Source organism: Candidozyma auris, chromosome 1, assembly GCF_003013715.1.
Source record: "Candidozyma auris chromosome 1, complete sequence".
Lineage (NCBI taxonomy): Eukaryota > Fungi > Ascomycota > Pichiomycetes > Serinales > Metschnikowiaceae > Candidozyma > Candidozyma auris.
This window is the reverse complement of record NC_072812.1, coordinates 1,185,289-1,200,213: the sequence shown is the minus strand read 5'-3', so window position 1 is coordinate 1,200,213 and position 14,925 is coordinate 1,185,289. Positions and strand designations below refer to the sequence as shown.

Genomic DNA, 14,925 nt, shown 5'->3' with positions numbered 1-14,925 from the left:
CTGATGATGTGATTCTATATCTATATACTAGTTACAACACCAGCACCAACAGTAGCGCCCTCTCGACGAATTACTAGTCTTCCCAATGCCTTGTTATCTTCAAACCTTGCCAAAGGTAATGGCCGATCTACGATGATTTCGATCTCAATATCAGCAATTTGGTTAGAGACGAGATGCATCTTTTTCTTTTTGACACCATTAATCTTCTTCACTTTGTTGATTCTTGCGGCAACAGACGCATTGCTTCTGAATAACACGAATGGAGTACCAACAAGAAGTGGTTTGGTGATATTGAACATGTTGACAGTTGCAGTGCATTTTTTGACAGCTTTCAACGAAGAATTTATGCTAGAGACTAGATCACCTATGCTGATGTCCTCAACACTCTTGTTCTTGAATTGGGACGTCTTGAATTTCAAAATAGCAATCTGACCTGCAATAGCAACATCAACAGCCTCGTTGTTGATTTGAACTTCCTGTACCTGTAAATATTCATCCGACGGCTGAAGGCATACGGTTTGTCCCGGTTGTATAAGTCCCAGAGTTACCTTTCCCTTTATTTTGAATTCCGAACTAGTCACATCAAAGATGTCGTTGATCGCTAAATTGAAATCACTCTGCTCAAGTTTTTGAATAGAATTCGCCGGAGCACCTTTGATTTTGGAGAGAACATCGAGTAACGTGAGTCCGTGGTACCAGGAGAGCTCTTTGATGGAACCATCGTTCTTGACCACATTGTAACCAGTCAACCCTGAAAGAGGTATAAATGTTATATTTTCAGCTTTATAGCCCACTTCTGGTTTTGTGAGGTATTCAAGTAACTCCCCCTTGATTTCTTGAAATCTTTCCTCGCTCCAGTTCTCCTTATCCATCTTGTTCACTGCAACAATCATCTCGTCAATACCCAAATTTCTAGCAAGAAGAGTGTGTTCCTTAGTTTGACCATTCATCATGAAACCCGCCTCAAACTCACCATGGATACTGTCCACCACGAGCAAAGCCGCATCAGCTTGCGAGACACCTCCAATCATCTGTGGAACAAAATCTTTGTGACCAGGTGCGTCAATCGCCGTGAACCTAGTATCTGATGTCTCAAAATTTGTAGCACATATGTCGATTGTCACACCTCTGGATCTCTCCTCTTGCGTTTGATCCATGATCCATGCGAGAGCAAAAGAACCTTTGTTTGATTTCTCGGCCTCGCGAACTAATTTCACCATAGTTTTCGACTCGACGGCTCCAACATCATACAAAATTCGCCCCACGAGTGTTGATTTACCAGCATCCACATGACCAATGATGACAAATGATTTGTTGGGTTTGGTGAAGTTGGGATTGCCAGCGAGCTCTTTGGCAAGATCGATCGACTTAAAAGGTTTAGTTGCAGCAGGCACTTTTTTGTCCCTTGAAGTATCTTCAACTTTTTTATCCTTGATAGAGAGTTTGCTCATGTCTGACTCAAAGGCCTGTTTTTGAGCAGTGAGAATAACGTCATCTGGACTCGGTTGTTCAAAATTAGTCTTTGCCTTGACTGCAAGTGGTGAGTTAGTATATGCATAAAACAACTCAGATGCAATTTTTCTTCGTTTTTTGCCTTTGCCTCTATCCCTCGAGGACTCCACAATTGTATCAAAGAGGAATACTGATATAGGCAGGTGAGCTACTCCATGAAAATCCACCCGATTTATCAATGGAATATTGAGCTTCGCCTTCTGTGAAGTTTTCGCCTCTGTCAGCGGAGTTGCTTCCTCCGAAGGATGTGATAAAACAGGCTCAGGAGACATGCTATGTGATTCGTTGGAGGCCGGCTCTGCCTTTGCCTTACGCTTAACCGCTAGTCCAGCTAGGTTCGACTTCCTCGTTAATCTAGGTTTATTTGAAGGCTCCGCAAAAGCTTGAGACAGAAGCTTCAGAATACCTCGACTCCCCGATTTCCTTGCCGTAGCCAACGCTGCTAGTTTGTTGCTCGGTTTTTCACTTGCAAAAGACACTGTTGCAATTGTACTGGTGCTCTCTGTCTCTATATTTCCAGCACGAGCTTCTTTACGCTTCTTTGCAAGCATTGCAAGCTTGGACAACTTCGGCTCCTCTGAACGCATTAGCAAATCTTGAACTTAGTCATACACCATAGTTATCTGGCTTGTGCAAAAACGGGAGCTGCCTGTCTGCTGAGCACAGACAAATGAGTTTAAAAAATATCAAACATACCTTTCTTTTTGGGGAATCTGGACTTTAAGTCCTCCACTGTAGGCTCTAGTTCGAAGTAGTTGTAGTATATAGCTTCCTTGATGCTTAGATCATCTATGGAATCGTTATATGAAGCCAAATCTTTCTTGACCACAGGAAGGAGTTCGTAAAGATGGTCATACTCCTCGTTCGAAAGAGCGTCCTCATTGAATCCCTCCTCTTCTGAAAGATAGTCGTCCTCAGCAATACTCATAGTGGTTTGTATGAATTGACCACTATTCTTCTGCTCAATGGCAACTACAGTGCAACGGTACAGTACTGCTGGTCGCGAGGTGCGGACATAAAAAAAAAATATTGACACCCACGAGGTTCGAACTCGTGCCTCCGAAGAGACCAGGAATGTATGATAAGGTGACCTTACCCTGGCGCCTTAGACCACTCGGCCAGAGTGCCAATTGTTGCATAAAAAGTTCTCTCGAGCATATATACAACACAATTATTCTTCAATCTTTGTTTCAACAACATCTTACGGAATGTTAGGGTATGTTCAATTAGCAGCTTTTGACGTCAAAATCATCTTGAGACCTGTTGAAGTTGCAAAGACTATTGCAATCGTTGTAATTATGGATGTAAGTATACGGATCAACCAGGAATTAGAAGCACATTTCAAACCTAGTTTTATATATTGTCCAAGACCCCTTTTTGCATATACGGCCGGTCTAGTATAGTGGTTAGTACAGCTCGTTGTGGCCGAACAAACCCAGGTTCGATTCCTGGGGCCGGCAGGCTTTTTTGCCACAGTTTCTTATTTTTGTTTGCCGTAAACTTCAATAGCATTTGATTACTGGTACTTACATCATTTTTTTCCACCTATTTTCTACCTCGAAGAGAGTGTGTGGTGAGACTAAATTTGTCGTTATTCGGGAAGTCTTGTCCGGCGTGCGCGCACCGATAAATCACCACAATCGAGGCGATCTATCAGTTACGACATCATTAGCGCTCAGCAAGAAAGTTTGCGACACCAATTGGGAAAATGGCGTCCGATTACGTATGTTTCAATTTTTTGGCATCACAACATGCTTTGACTAACCGCTAGACTCCATTTGTGATTGAGAGCTCCTCACTCTCCGATTCACGGAAACTCGTTAGAGAAAAGATCATACCTTGGGAAGGATTAGCTCGTGCTGGTATCATCAGTAATGACCAAGCGGATCTCATCAAGATTTTAGAGACCCAATATGCTGTTTCCAAACGTGAAACGGTGCTCAACTCGGTAGATCTATATGCTAAGACAATCTTAAACTTGTTGAACAAGTTAGAGATAAACTCTAGAGACGATGTGTTGAAGAGCGTATTGGTGTTGATAAGTGACTTGCTAACTGACCCTGATGCCAAATTGTTTTTGAGCACACTTTTGGGTTTGTCGAAAGTCGATTCTGCTCTACCATTTGGGCCTTTTGTGAAACACTTAGAGAACAATGACATGCTCATAAAGTCTTTGAGCTTCTACAACTTGACCATCTTGTTGGTTGCGGGTTCTAGAGAAGGCATAAATGCTGATAAGGAGGTGTTGATCACTCTTTTCAACTTAGTCTGCTCAAAGCATTACATTGGCAATGCTGCCGATCAAAATCTGCAATTCATTGGAGTGCAATTGTTGCAAGAATTGGTGATCGTCAAACGTTACCGTGATATATTCCAGGAGCATAACTTGATCTCCAACTTCAAGAGCATAAACACCTTGATAGAAGTCCTGGCGAGAAAGCCCAACAGCGTCAATTTCCAGCTTTTGTATTACGTGTTCATGACAGTGTGGATCCTAAGCTTCTCCAGCACCCTCAACAAGACCATGGTGCACAACTTCCCCCAGCTAATTGGCAACCTCTTGACTGTGTCAAAGGAATCCATCAAGCTAAAGGTGGTGAGAGTGGCCATCTCTACATTGAAAAACTTTGTTGCCGTGACCATCAACTCTCTGGAGCAGTATAGTGTGGTGAAGTTGATTCTATTTTATGATGGACTTAACATCGTCAGAACCATTCAGACTAGAAAGTTTGCATCCAACGGAAGTGACGATGAGTTATCGAGCGACTTGGCCTACTTGAACGATACTTTGTCGGAAGTTGTCACAAACAAATTATCCTCCATGGACGAATACTTAGTAGAGTTGGAAAACCCTGAATTGTTGAGCTGGTCCTCTCCCACACACAAGTCGAGTGATTTTTGGCAAGGCAATGCCCACAAGTTTAAAGACAACAACTTCAAACTCGTGAAGAGGATGTTGGAGATTTTGTCTGCGGACGAGACGCAAGAGGGAGGAACAAAACCTAAAGTTATCATGTTGAATGATTTGCAGTTCTTGATAAAGAACTTGGGCTCCGACATTATCAATTACTTGAACACTGAAAATGGCGGCCAGTACAAGTTATTGATCATGACTTTGTTAGAGAAGAACGGTGGTGATAACGAGTTGAAGTATGAAGCCTTGAGAACAATCCAGCACTTGGTTGGTCATGCATAAAGAATCACACAGAAGTGTATCAATTAGTGTAGCAATACATTTATCTGTACGAGAAATTTATCGTGTAGACATCCTTTTGTCCAGTTGCACCTCTTCATGAATACGCGCTACTCAGCTTTGTATCAAAATTGATCCGCACAACTACAACATCACTTTGGCTCAATGAAATGCCACCCAAACAAATACCAGAGAAGTATCAGTATCGTGATGAGCGAGAAAAATCTTTTACTTCAGGAACACAAATACCTACTACGAAAACCGTGAAGAAATGGGGACATGAGGTGCCCTCAGTGGCATCATTAGTTGATAATGGTTTCTACTACACACCGACAAGAAAAAACCCGGACCAAGTCACCTGCTTCTGGTGTGGAAGAAAGGAGAATTGCATAGTTGGTGTTCGAGCATTAGGTAGTCATCATCTACAGAGCAGCCCCAAATGTGCCTACGGGCTAATACAGTCCAATATGGAATACTACGTCTCTGCTCGAGATAAGGAGAGGTTTTGGACCGAACTTGCGGAGGAAGGCCGAGCTCCTATGTCTGTGACTGATCCACATAGTAAAAGTTCCATTGAATTACGAGTGTCTACATTTAAGAACTCGTGGACGCTAGATTCACACAAGAAATGCACGGCCACATCCCGCGACTTAGCTAAAGCTGGCCTTTACTACAGTCCCTTGGATAAAGATAATGACCGTGTCATTTGCATGTATTGTGATTGCCCGCTAGATCATTGGGATCCTGAGGATGATCCACTAAGTGAGCACAGGGCTAACTCATACTCATACTGCTATTTCCTTCTGACACTACCGAAGCGTCTGGATATATCGGAAAAGATGAATAAACTGTTGAATTTGCCTACGGAAACAAGTATGGCATTACCTGATGATTCTTTGAGTGATGTTGATGATTCAGGATTGTCAGTTGAAAATGAAACAGTCCAAAAATCATCAGCAAATGTGGCACGAAACAAAACTCATGAGCGAGAAGAGTCCGTTGGGTCTTCTCGTAATTCGCCCTTGAATGAAAGTACAGCTCATTGGCCAACCCTGTCTCCTTCTCCCGAGCTCGAATCACATAAAGAGTCTGAGTTCGATGCGTACGACTTTTCCATAGAGGATATTGAGGACACAAATCACGGATCAATTTTTGAAAACGGGTCAACAAAGATCTTCAGTCGCAAAATCAAAACGAGAAAGCTGGTACCTCCACCCCCAGCAACTCTTCAAAGGAGGAAAATGGCGATGGCGACAGGAAAAGATCCATTGTTGCTTCAAGTCAATGACTCACGAGAGTCTGAGGGCTCCGCAAAGCTGAGTGCTCGTCATAAGGATCAGCGTCTGCCGGCTCCCGAAAGTCCTGTGGCTCCTCCTAGTAATCCAGAGAGTAAAAGGGAGGAAGTGGAGGACCGCCTTCGTGATACCAATGACAGTTTCGATGATATACAAAATGGTTCGAGCTTTAATTCCTCGGATGTTGAAGAGAGTGATCCATCCTATGTGAGTGGTGTCTCGAATGGCGAATTATCAACTAGTGACGATGTTAGTGAGAAAGAAAAGAAGCGAAAATTGAAAAGCCATGATGAGAATGAAGGGAAAAAGCAGAAGCAAAACACCTCGGAAACCAGTATGGATTCTGATCGCTTTCGTCAAATAATCACGTCCCCTGGCAAGAGAAAAAAGGTCAAATTACACCCTGGGGAGGCGGTAACGTCGAAGAAGGATGATATTCTTGATATATCAGGTCATAATATTGGGGACTTTAATGAATCGGATATTTCGTACTTTGGAAAGATCCATACTCCAAGTAAGGCTGACCCAGGCATACCCAATGATAAGGATTCCACTAAAACGAAACCATTGCTATCCTTTGAAAGCTCTACCAAAGTGAAGAAGTCAGCCTTTGACGATGATGATTTTGATTTCTTCATCACGCGTCCAAAAAAGTCACACATTGAGACAGCAGGCTCAAAGCAAAAGATCGATGAAAATTCCGCCCAGTCGCTGAATGTCAATGCCAATAAATTGACGGATGCTTCTGCGTCGATGGATATTGTTGAACTGAAGGTTTTCAAGAAAACTGAAACTGATCTTGATGTTTCAGCTGCAGAAAATGCAGAGCATGGAGTCAAGAGCATGAAATCATTGCAGAAGAATAAGGATACTCAAATCAAAGACAATCAAAGTTTGGAGAAGGACTCGATCATATTGCGTGGGAAAGAAGACGTGGAACACTTTTCAGCGGACGACAGATCTAGTACGGGAAAAGTTGAAGAAGAGATTGCAGTAACTAATACCTCCCCACAGATTGCCGTTCATACCGATAAGAAGGAGTCGAGTTCAGGAGTTCAAGAAGCTTCTAACAAAACCTCAAGCAATAATGAGGCACTTGCTCTGTCAAAGTCCAACTTGGTTGATGCGGCACTGTCGCTGACAACAAAGGGATCGGATAATGAAATTGCCGAGGGTACTCAAAAGCATGATATCGCTGCTGAGGCTACTACTGGTGAGTCCACCTCGGAATTTATCGACACGAAAGCAGAATTCGAAGAGGTAGGGGATTCAACGAATGGCACAAAGAAGGAAGATGCAAAGGTCAGCGAAGATGAAGTGGATCATAACGAATCTGGAAATGAGCGTGATATAAGTCTTTCACCTTCATCTTATGGTGAGTATGTAAAAGATTTAAGAAGTTTGGCGGATGAATTTGTCGACGCATCTGCGATCCAGGAGCCCCCTAGAGCTAACCTATTGATCGAGCAAAGTTCTAACAAAAATATCCTTGAAAGCCTAAATGAGCTGCTTGGTCCTTCAAAGGAAGAAGAAGGTGAAGAAGTACTCCTATTTGATGATCCTAACGAGAAGTATCAGCAAAGTCCTCAACGTCATGAAATAACAACTGACACAACTCTTGAGAGTGACAAGGTCATGACTAAAGATGGTGTCACAGATCATGAGCAGAAGAGCAAAGTGCTTGCTTTGACAACTACCAAGGTTCCTACAGTACACCTGGACGAAACCCATGTTGACGATGATCAAAAAGATAATGAAAGTGTCAAGAGGGAGACGCCAACAGACCACAGAGAATTGACAGACACTGTTGACCAAGACAGCTATGTTCTCCTGGAAGAGCAAAATGAGAGAAGATCCTCGGTGGCTGTCGAAAATGCGGTGGTCAAGCTCTCGCCAGTGAGTCTTCCTCAAAGTAATGGCCATAGCTCTGGGATTCGATCGAGTCCAGGGCGCTTTGACTCCCCTGGCAATAGAACCTTTGTTGAAGATTCTGCGTCGGATGCTTGTCGTGCTAATGATAAGGATATCTTACAAGAAGAAGGTGAGGGCTCAGAGCACAATGAACGCGAAGACTCTAGACCCACTTCTGAAGCCGAACGAACACTCGGTGAGCTGAAATTTGAACAGCGACCTTTAAGCGTTGAGCATGGTATTTCGGCATCTTTCATCGGGGCCAGCACTCCACAGAAGGAGACGAAGGTACTGGAGCTGGAGGCGATCTACAAATTTCATCCGCGAATTGATATAAGAAATTTAGGCAACATCAAGGAAGAGCTCAAGACTTTACAAGATACAATGGAATACCTTGCGGAAGTCTCGGCAAGCAACTACGAGCTTCATAATGATACTGAGGGCATGTTGACCGATTTCATCGCGGCCATGCCAGAGGAAGAGGAATCGATGACGATCAAGGAGTGGATGCAGCATAATGCTACCACCTGTGCCAGAACAGTCCGAGCCATTGCCAGCAAAATGATAGAAGCCTACGAGACAGAGTTTGACAGGTTGATAGAGTTCGTTGAGGAGTTACCAACAAAGGACTAATCGTCAACTATAATTACATAATTTATAGCACATAGTGTATCTTTTAATGGTCTCGCGCTCAGAACAAGCCATATGCGCGGAAGAAGTTGGTTCACGGGCCTTGCATTGAGTTGGTCAATAACGACGCTGTCAAATGCAGGCTATGTATCAGCAGTGATCAATTGGCTAGAGGAAACCATACAACAGTCATACCAGAACGGCAAATTGAAAGGCTCAAGGTCAACACTGTTATTATCTCTGAGTGTTTTTTGGCAGTATCAGAAAGTTCAGGAGCCCTCCTGCTGAAAGTCGAATCTCATTTCTAATCATTTTGGGCACCTTTATCAACGCCTCAATTACTGTTGCATCAGGATCATCAAACACATTATAGACAGCACAGCAACATGTCGTTTTGGCCCTTTTCTAGTTCCTTCAGCAGCAGCAGTCATTTGCAAAAGCTTCTTGACTCGACGACCGATTTGAACAAAATCACCGTCGATAATCTTTTTGAGCATCGCACCATTCAACTGGAATTCATGGAGGAGTTGAAGAGTCTCCTGGTAAAGTATGGCAAGAAGGATAATCCTAAGATCCCTCAGTTGCAGCAGCTGGAAACGGCGATCACGAGAAGTGCATCGAATAACGGTAACAACGATGACGCCTCAGTCACTTCAGCCACAGAGACGAACTCAACGGGTTCTCTATCGAAGACAGCAAGGGAAGCTAAATTGATGGAATTAATTCTTCAGCCGCACATCTTGATGGGGCTTCTTGACTACATCGATCAGTCAGTGGAATTTTTTCACGAGGTTGCATTGAAGGAAACTAAGAAGCTCGATGAATTGGTGGAAAAAAGCGACACGGGAAAGTTGAAGGATGATAATCCATCTGATGAAGTTAGAGAACAGAGAATAGAGGAGGCCGACGATAGCGAACTGGAGGAGATACTGGAGGACACCGAAGGTGAACAGAATGACGAGCGTCTACGTCGGTGTATACAAGGTGCCACAGATGTTCTCTCAACAGACTTCTGGGTGGTCTCCAACAGGATTATAGAGACCCCCAGTCTCATGCATAAGTTGTGGCTGATCATTTCCTTGCCGCATCTCACTGAGAGCTCTCCCGCCGTGGGCTACTTGGTGCTGGTATTGGATCACTTCTTGGACTTCAACACCGTTGAGTTCCTTAATTTCATCCGGAAACAAGGTGATTTAGTTGACACTTTTTTGGCTAAGTTAGAGATCCCTATCTTGATGGACTTTTTCATCAAGATCATCCAGACGGATAGAGCCGAGTCACCCACGGGGATTATTGAAGTCCTCTCTCAACAACGGCTAATCCTGAAACTCGTTGATATATTGAAGCCCATTCCCTCTCAGTTCGAAAGCGACACCCTTTGCATTCCTAATTATCAGCATCTCTTTAGGCAAACTGCCGCTGCTGAGTTCATCAAGGCTCTTATCTCGATTTCGTCAAACTCAACCCTCGCAGTGGATATAGAGTCAAACATTGGGCCAAATCAGTTGACGCGTGAGTTGGCGTCGCCAAAAATCATCAATCAAATGATACATGATATAATCTTATATCGAACTCCAGGTAAGAATCTGTCTGACCTTCCTCGCACCAACAAAAGTGGCATCAGTAACTGCGTGACAATACTCATAGAGCTCATAAGAAAGAACAACTCGGACTATGACCTTAATTGTGGGACATACAGTTCACTTCTTCAGAACAACAACGGGGAGCAGACGGGGGAAGTCAGCGTTTACGTGATGTATCAATGGCTCAAAGATTTCGATCAAAACCCCCCTGGACCCAGGGATCCGGTATTCCTTGGTGATATGCTCCGGTTGTTCTCTGATAATATGGAGGCTATCTCCGAGCTCATCGATCTAGATGCTAGTGTACCCGCCGCGGCTGCGAGAGGTGCAGAAGCTTTGGGTGTAACAAAGTTCAAGTTGTTTGAGCTCATCGCTGAGCTTTTGCATTGCTCAAATATGATTCTTATCAACTCGCGAAAGATTGCGTATGTCATCAAAATTCGAGATCAAGTACGTCTTTTGCAAGAGTCTCGCCTCAAAGCTGCTTTAAACAGCTCTATTTTTGACAGCAATTTACCATCCAGTCCGGATAAAGAACATATTGGAGATGTTACATCTGGTATCGATGATGTGTCTTTACATGATTTGTCTCCAGATGAAGCGCGTAAGAAGATGGGAAGGGCCACTTTTGGCGACTCTGCGCTCAACCTTTTAACGAAGCAAACATTAGACAAGCTCAATGAGACAGAATTTGTGGAGCTGGACGATGAAGAGCCCACAGTATCTCAAGAGTATCCATTTGTCTGCAAAGAAAGAGACGAACAATTTAGAGAGAACCCTTGCATTGGAGATTACTTTAAGATCAAATTAGCAGATCTGCAAATCCTTCTGAAGATGTTGAGAAAGTTTGTGGAGTACCCATGGCATAACTTCTTCCACAATGTCGTATTTGATTTGATTCAGCAAGTGTTCAACGGTAAGTTGAACTCGTACAATTCTTTTTTGATTGTTGAGTTATTTAAACACGAGAACTGTAATCTAGTTCGTCTAATTGTCGATACTTTCAGGCAACAAGCAGAACCCCAACCTTGCTATACCGGTCACCTTATTCTCATAAGTGAGGAAGTTGTGAAATTCTCATCCTTGTATAAGCCAGGCTTGATTTCACCGGTAATAGTTGAGGCAGTCACCGGCGAGGATTGGGAATGGTTTGTCGATAAGGTTCTTTTGAAGACCAGAGAGCTTTACAATGCGATTCTTGGCGCAGATTCTGAGTACGACGAACTCGAAAATATGGAATCAAATGCACACAAGCGTGATCGTGAAGATGATACATATGGCTTTGATTCCTCTACTGTTGGCTACATGGATCTAGAGCCGTACGACGAAGATCAAAAAAACCTCATTATCTTGGGAGACAGCAGCAACCACGAGGAGTTTGTGAACCAGAAAGTAAGCACTGAGGGTGATGGGGAGAACGATGATCACATTGCAAGGACAAATTTAGACAAGGTTAGAATTCAAAGCATGTCACCAAAATCCGAAAGCCATAATGACTTGGCCAATGATATCAATGGCTCGAAGTTTGCAGACGAAGCCGACGAGTTGCAAGAGGATAACTTTTTCGACGATCTCTCTGGCTCATCCTCTTCGGATGAAGACGATGATCTGAATGAATTACGACGCGTTCCGAAGCATCACGATTAATAAAATGAGTTGAGCTCATGCACGATATACGGCACGTATATAAATATTATTAGGATTATTTACTTCCAATGTAATTCACTTTTTACGCTTACTATAAATCACCTTTCCGTTAGGCAACTCAAGCCGCTCCCCTCTAGTCTTCTTTTTCTTGGTTGGCTTTTCTTCCGACTGTGGCCGGAGCTTCTCTTTCTCAGCGGTACTATTGCTGAAAGTAACAGTGGTGTTAACATACTTGCCACTCAATTTACCCAAGGATACATTCCAAAGCTTCGCTGGCAACTTAAAAATCAACGACTCCTTGAAGCCTGGATTCAAATTGATTTCATTTTCGTCCACAGGAATAAGCACCCTTGAACCATTTTCACTCTCTATTATACTAACCTCACCTGTGTTTGAAACGTGAAACAGCACGCCATTGGGAGCTTCAACCTTTCTATCGGAGCCATCCGCAGGTGGAATTGGCGAGTTGTTCCATGCCTGGGCCTTCACCTCCTCTTTCATCGTCACAATTCTTTTAAAATCTTGCTTCCTACTAATCTTGAGTGCGATGAAGTGGAAACCACTGATTAAAAAGAACAAAAATAACAAGGTCATCACTATTCCAGGGCGGAATCTCAGGTAATAGTAACCGGTACCTTTCCACTTGGGGAATCCTTTGCTATAAAAGTAATCATATCGCCTTCTTAATTCGTTACTCCTCAAGATGTTTCCCACAAGAGATAACCGCTGAAACCTCTCCTCGGCCTTTTTCTTGAGCTTCTTCGATTTACCACTGAATTTATCTGGATGAATTTTCCTCGACAATTTTCTGTATGCCTTAGTGATCTCCTCCAAGGACGACTTGGGGCCCTTGGGCAACTCGAGCCAAGAGTAAAAATCAGTGTTCTCACCCAAATCCTTCTTTATTCTATCATTCAAGCTGAAGATCTCGTAATCCTCTTTGGACCAATTTGCGGCCACTAATGCAGCACAAAAGGCTACAAAGAAGAAGTTGAAGAACTTCATTTGATAATGTAACTGAAAGGCTGAGTTTGAATCAGTTAGGGTGTAGTCGCGTAGCCCAAGAAATAGTCGTTCTGGTGCAGGAGTTTACATGAAAAAGCCTTACAAAATGATATCGAAACCGCCCTCATCACCTTCATTTTTCTTCCTTCATAAAGCATGGCTCTTTATCCTTTAAATAGAAAGCAGAAGCTCATATTCTATTATAACATGGTGTCAATGACGCTATGGTTTTGCTGTTTTATGCGCTTGCTCATCCTACTCCCACTAGTGGGCCGCAAGTTCTTACCAGCTGGCATTGCAGATTTCTTCCACGTTGTGAGTGTATTCCCGCTCGTTGGGGTTGTCCTAATTAGTATGTTGAATGGGTCGGTTTACTCGTGGGATACATTCTGGGCCTTGTTAGATGCCCTCAGAATGGTGTGGTTATGCTACGGGGTGATCTTTCCTCATCCTAAGATCGCCAAACACACTTCCTATTCTTTTTTAATATCTTCGTGGTGTATTCTGAAGTTCATCGACACTGGCTATCATGCTTTTAAAACAAAGACTAGAACATCACCCTTGTGGTTGTTCTGGCTTCATCATCACCATTTCTTTGTAACGTTCTTCGCGAGCTGCATCAGCGAGATGATCTTGATTTTTTTGAGTCTCAAATTCATTACGAATTATTGGCACGATTTGCTCATTAGAGGTTGCATTTTGGCGTATGTCCCTGTTGGGTACTTCTTCTTTGGCCATCTTCTCAATAGAAAAGCTACGAAATACAACACAGTCATTGAGAAAAGGAATCGCGGACGAGTACTGAATCAAGAGTTGCCAAGGGTCCAGTAATGTCCTTCTGCATTAAATAAGTCTGCTTTAACATTATTCAAAATCTGCTGAGGATAGTAGTTACTTTTGAGAACGACAAAAACAGCATGGTTACAATGTGAACTCAAAGCTTGTCTCACAGATAAGAATGTCATCTTTGACTTTATTTTACGCTCAAGTACAAGGCAATCTTACATAGTAATTAAAGGGTATTTTTTATTTTTATTTTTTTTTTTATATATATATATATATATATATATATATATATATATGAGAATTAAAACATACTAGAATAAATAATCATCAGCAAAGATAGCCGAGTTGAAATAGTCAACAATCCAAAAGCTATGATCCGGAATAATTTAAAGACCAACCAAGTCGGCGGTGAGTTTACCAACTCCCTTCAAGAGGTCAGACACAAGCTTGTCAACATCGCCAACCAAAGCGTCGAGGTCTCTAGCCTCCAACTTAGTAGCCTCTGCATCTCTCTTCTTTAAGTCCAAGGGAGCAAGGATTGGCTCGAGGATGGAAGTGACGTTGACACCGGCATCAGCCAAGAGTTTGGTGACATCGGTGACCACGGTGCCAAGAAGAGACTCGACATCTCCCAAGACGGTGTCAACAACGTCTTTCTTCACCAAGTCTTCAGTAATGATAGGAGAAGCAGAAACAGCGGTAGTGGCGACAAGACCAGAAATGATAACCTTAGAAAATTGCATAGTGATTGAGTGTTTGAAGTAGACAGATGAGAACTGATGGAGAACTGGAAAAAACTGGGAAAACCCACCAGTTTATATACCTCTCAGGATGCTCGATTCATCCTTGTTTTTCCATGGATAATCGGTTGCGTGTATTAAATTTTCGTGTTGAAATGTGATTATGCTCTACCACGAGTTGTGGTTGCAAAATTGTAAACCACCTCGAGGATGAGCCGCAAAGGAAGCGCAAAAACTTGATGCATCAAGCCTACTCTCAACGATAAGCATCCACCGCTCTCATTGGGCAAAGCATGCATCGACTATCTACGAAACGTTAGTTGTCACATTCATCAATTAGTATTCCACGCTTTTGTTTTTGTCGAGGTGCAGCCAAGATCTAGAGATGGTTTATAGTTGATCGTAAAATTCCCCAGTCTAATGACTTGACACAAATTGGCATGAAGTTTGTGCTGTATAGGCTAATTAATTGAAATGACTCCCTGTAATTTCCTGGTAGAAGTGCATCTGAACAGACAAGCTTACAATGCGCTTTAACAATAACTCCATTAACTACGCAAACTTGATGGTCGCGAGCTAACAACCCATTGTAGCATAGATAAGAGGACCTTCCATATAGCTAA

At 42.9% G+C, this 14,925-nt stretch overlaps 6 protein-coding genes and 1 non-coding gene across 7 annotated transcripts; 4 read left to right on the top strand and 3 right to left on the bottom strand. All coding sequences in view use genetic code 12, as the record gives it.

Annotated features, from left to right (window-relative positions):
- Positions 1-20: 20 nt before the first annotated feature.
- Positions 21-2,440, bottom strand: CJI96_0000543 (ribosome dissociation factor GTPase; the record flags this gene model as incomplete). Its single annotated transcript, XM_029034768.2, has 2 exons — positions 21-2,089; positions 2,209-2,440. The coding sequence occupies 2 exons, from the start codon at positions 2,438-2,440 to the stop codon at positions 21-23; spliced, it is 2,301 nt and encodes a 766-aa protein (XP_028890010.2).
- A 460-nt stretch (positions 2,441-2,900) lies between these two features.
- CJI96_0000542 lies at positions 2,901-2,972 on the top strand. The gene has a single exon. It is a non-coding gene; the product is annotated as a tRNA-His (tRNA).
- A 248-nt stretch (positions 2,973-3,220) lies between these two features.
- Positions 3,221-4,708, top strand: VMA13 (H(+)-transporting V1 sector ATPase subunit H; the record flags this gene model as incomplete). Its single annotated transcript, XM_029034766.2, has 2 exons — positions 3,221-3,235; positions 3,284-4,708. 2 exons carry the CDS (start codon positions 3,221-3,223, stop codon positions 4,706-4,708), a joined length of 1,440 nt encoding a protein of 479 aa, XP_028890008.2.
- Positions 4,709-5,172: 464 nt separating this feature from the next.
- CJI96_0000540 (uncharacterized protein) lies at positions 5,173-8,544 on the top strand (the record flags this gene model as incomplete). Its single annotated transcript, XM_029034765.2, has 1 exon — positions 5,173-8,544. The coding sequence occupies one exon, from the start codon at positions 5,173-5,175 to the stop codon at positions 8,542-8,544; it is 3,372 nt and encodes a 1,123-aa protein (XP_028890007.2).
- Positions 8,545-8,927: 383 nt separating this feature from the next.
- On the top strand, positions 8,928-11,771 carry CJI96_0000539 (uncharacterized protein; the record flags this gene model as incomplete). The annotated part of the gene is made up of 1 exon (XM_029034764.2): positions 8,928-11,771. The coding sequence occupies one exon, from the start codon at positions 8,928-8,930 to the stop codon at positions 11,769-11,771; it is 2,844 nt and encodes a 947-aa protein (XP_028890006.2).
- Positions 11,772-11,846: 75 nt separating this feature from the next.
- Positions 11,847-12,776, bottom strand: CJI96_0000538 (uncharacterized protein; the record flags this gene model as incomplete). The annotated part of the gene is made up of 1 exon (XM_029034763.2): positions 11,847-12,776. One exon carries the CDS (start codon positions 12,774-12,776, stop codon positions 11,847-11,849), a length of 930 nt encoding a protein of 309 aa, XP_028890005.2.
- A 1,172-nt stretch (positions 12,777-13,948) lies between these two features.
- On the bottom strand, positions 13,949-14,305 carry CJI96_0000537 (uncharacterized protein; the record flags this gene model as incomplete). Its single annotated transcript, XM_029034762.1, has 1 exon — positions 13,949-14,305. One exon carries the CDS (start codon positions 14,303-14,305, stop codon positions 13,949-13,951), a length of 357 nt encoding a protein of 118 aa, XP_028890004.1.
- Positions 14,306-14,925: the final 620 nt, after the last annotated feature.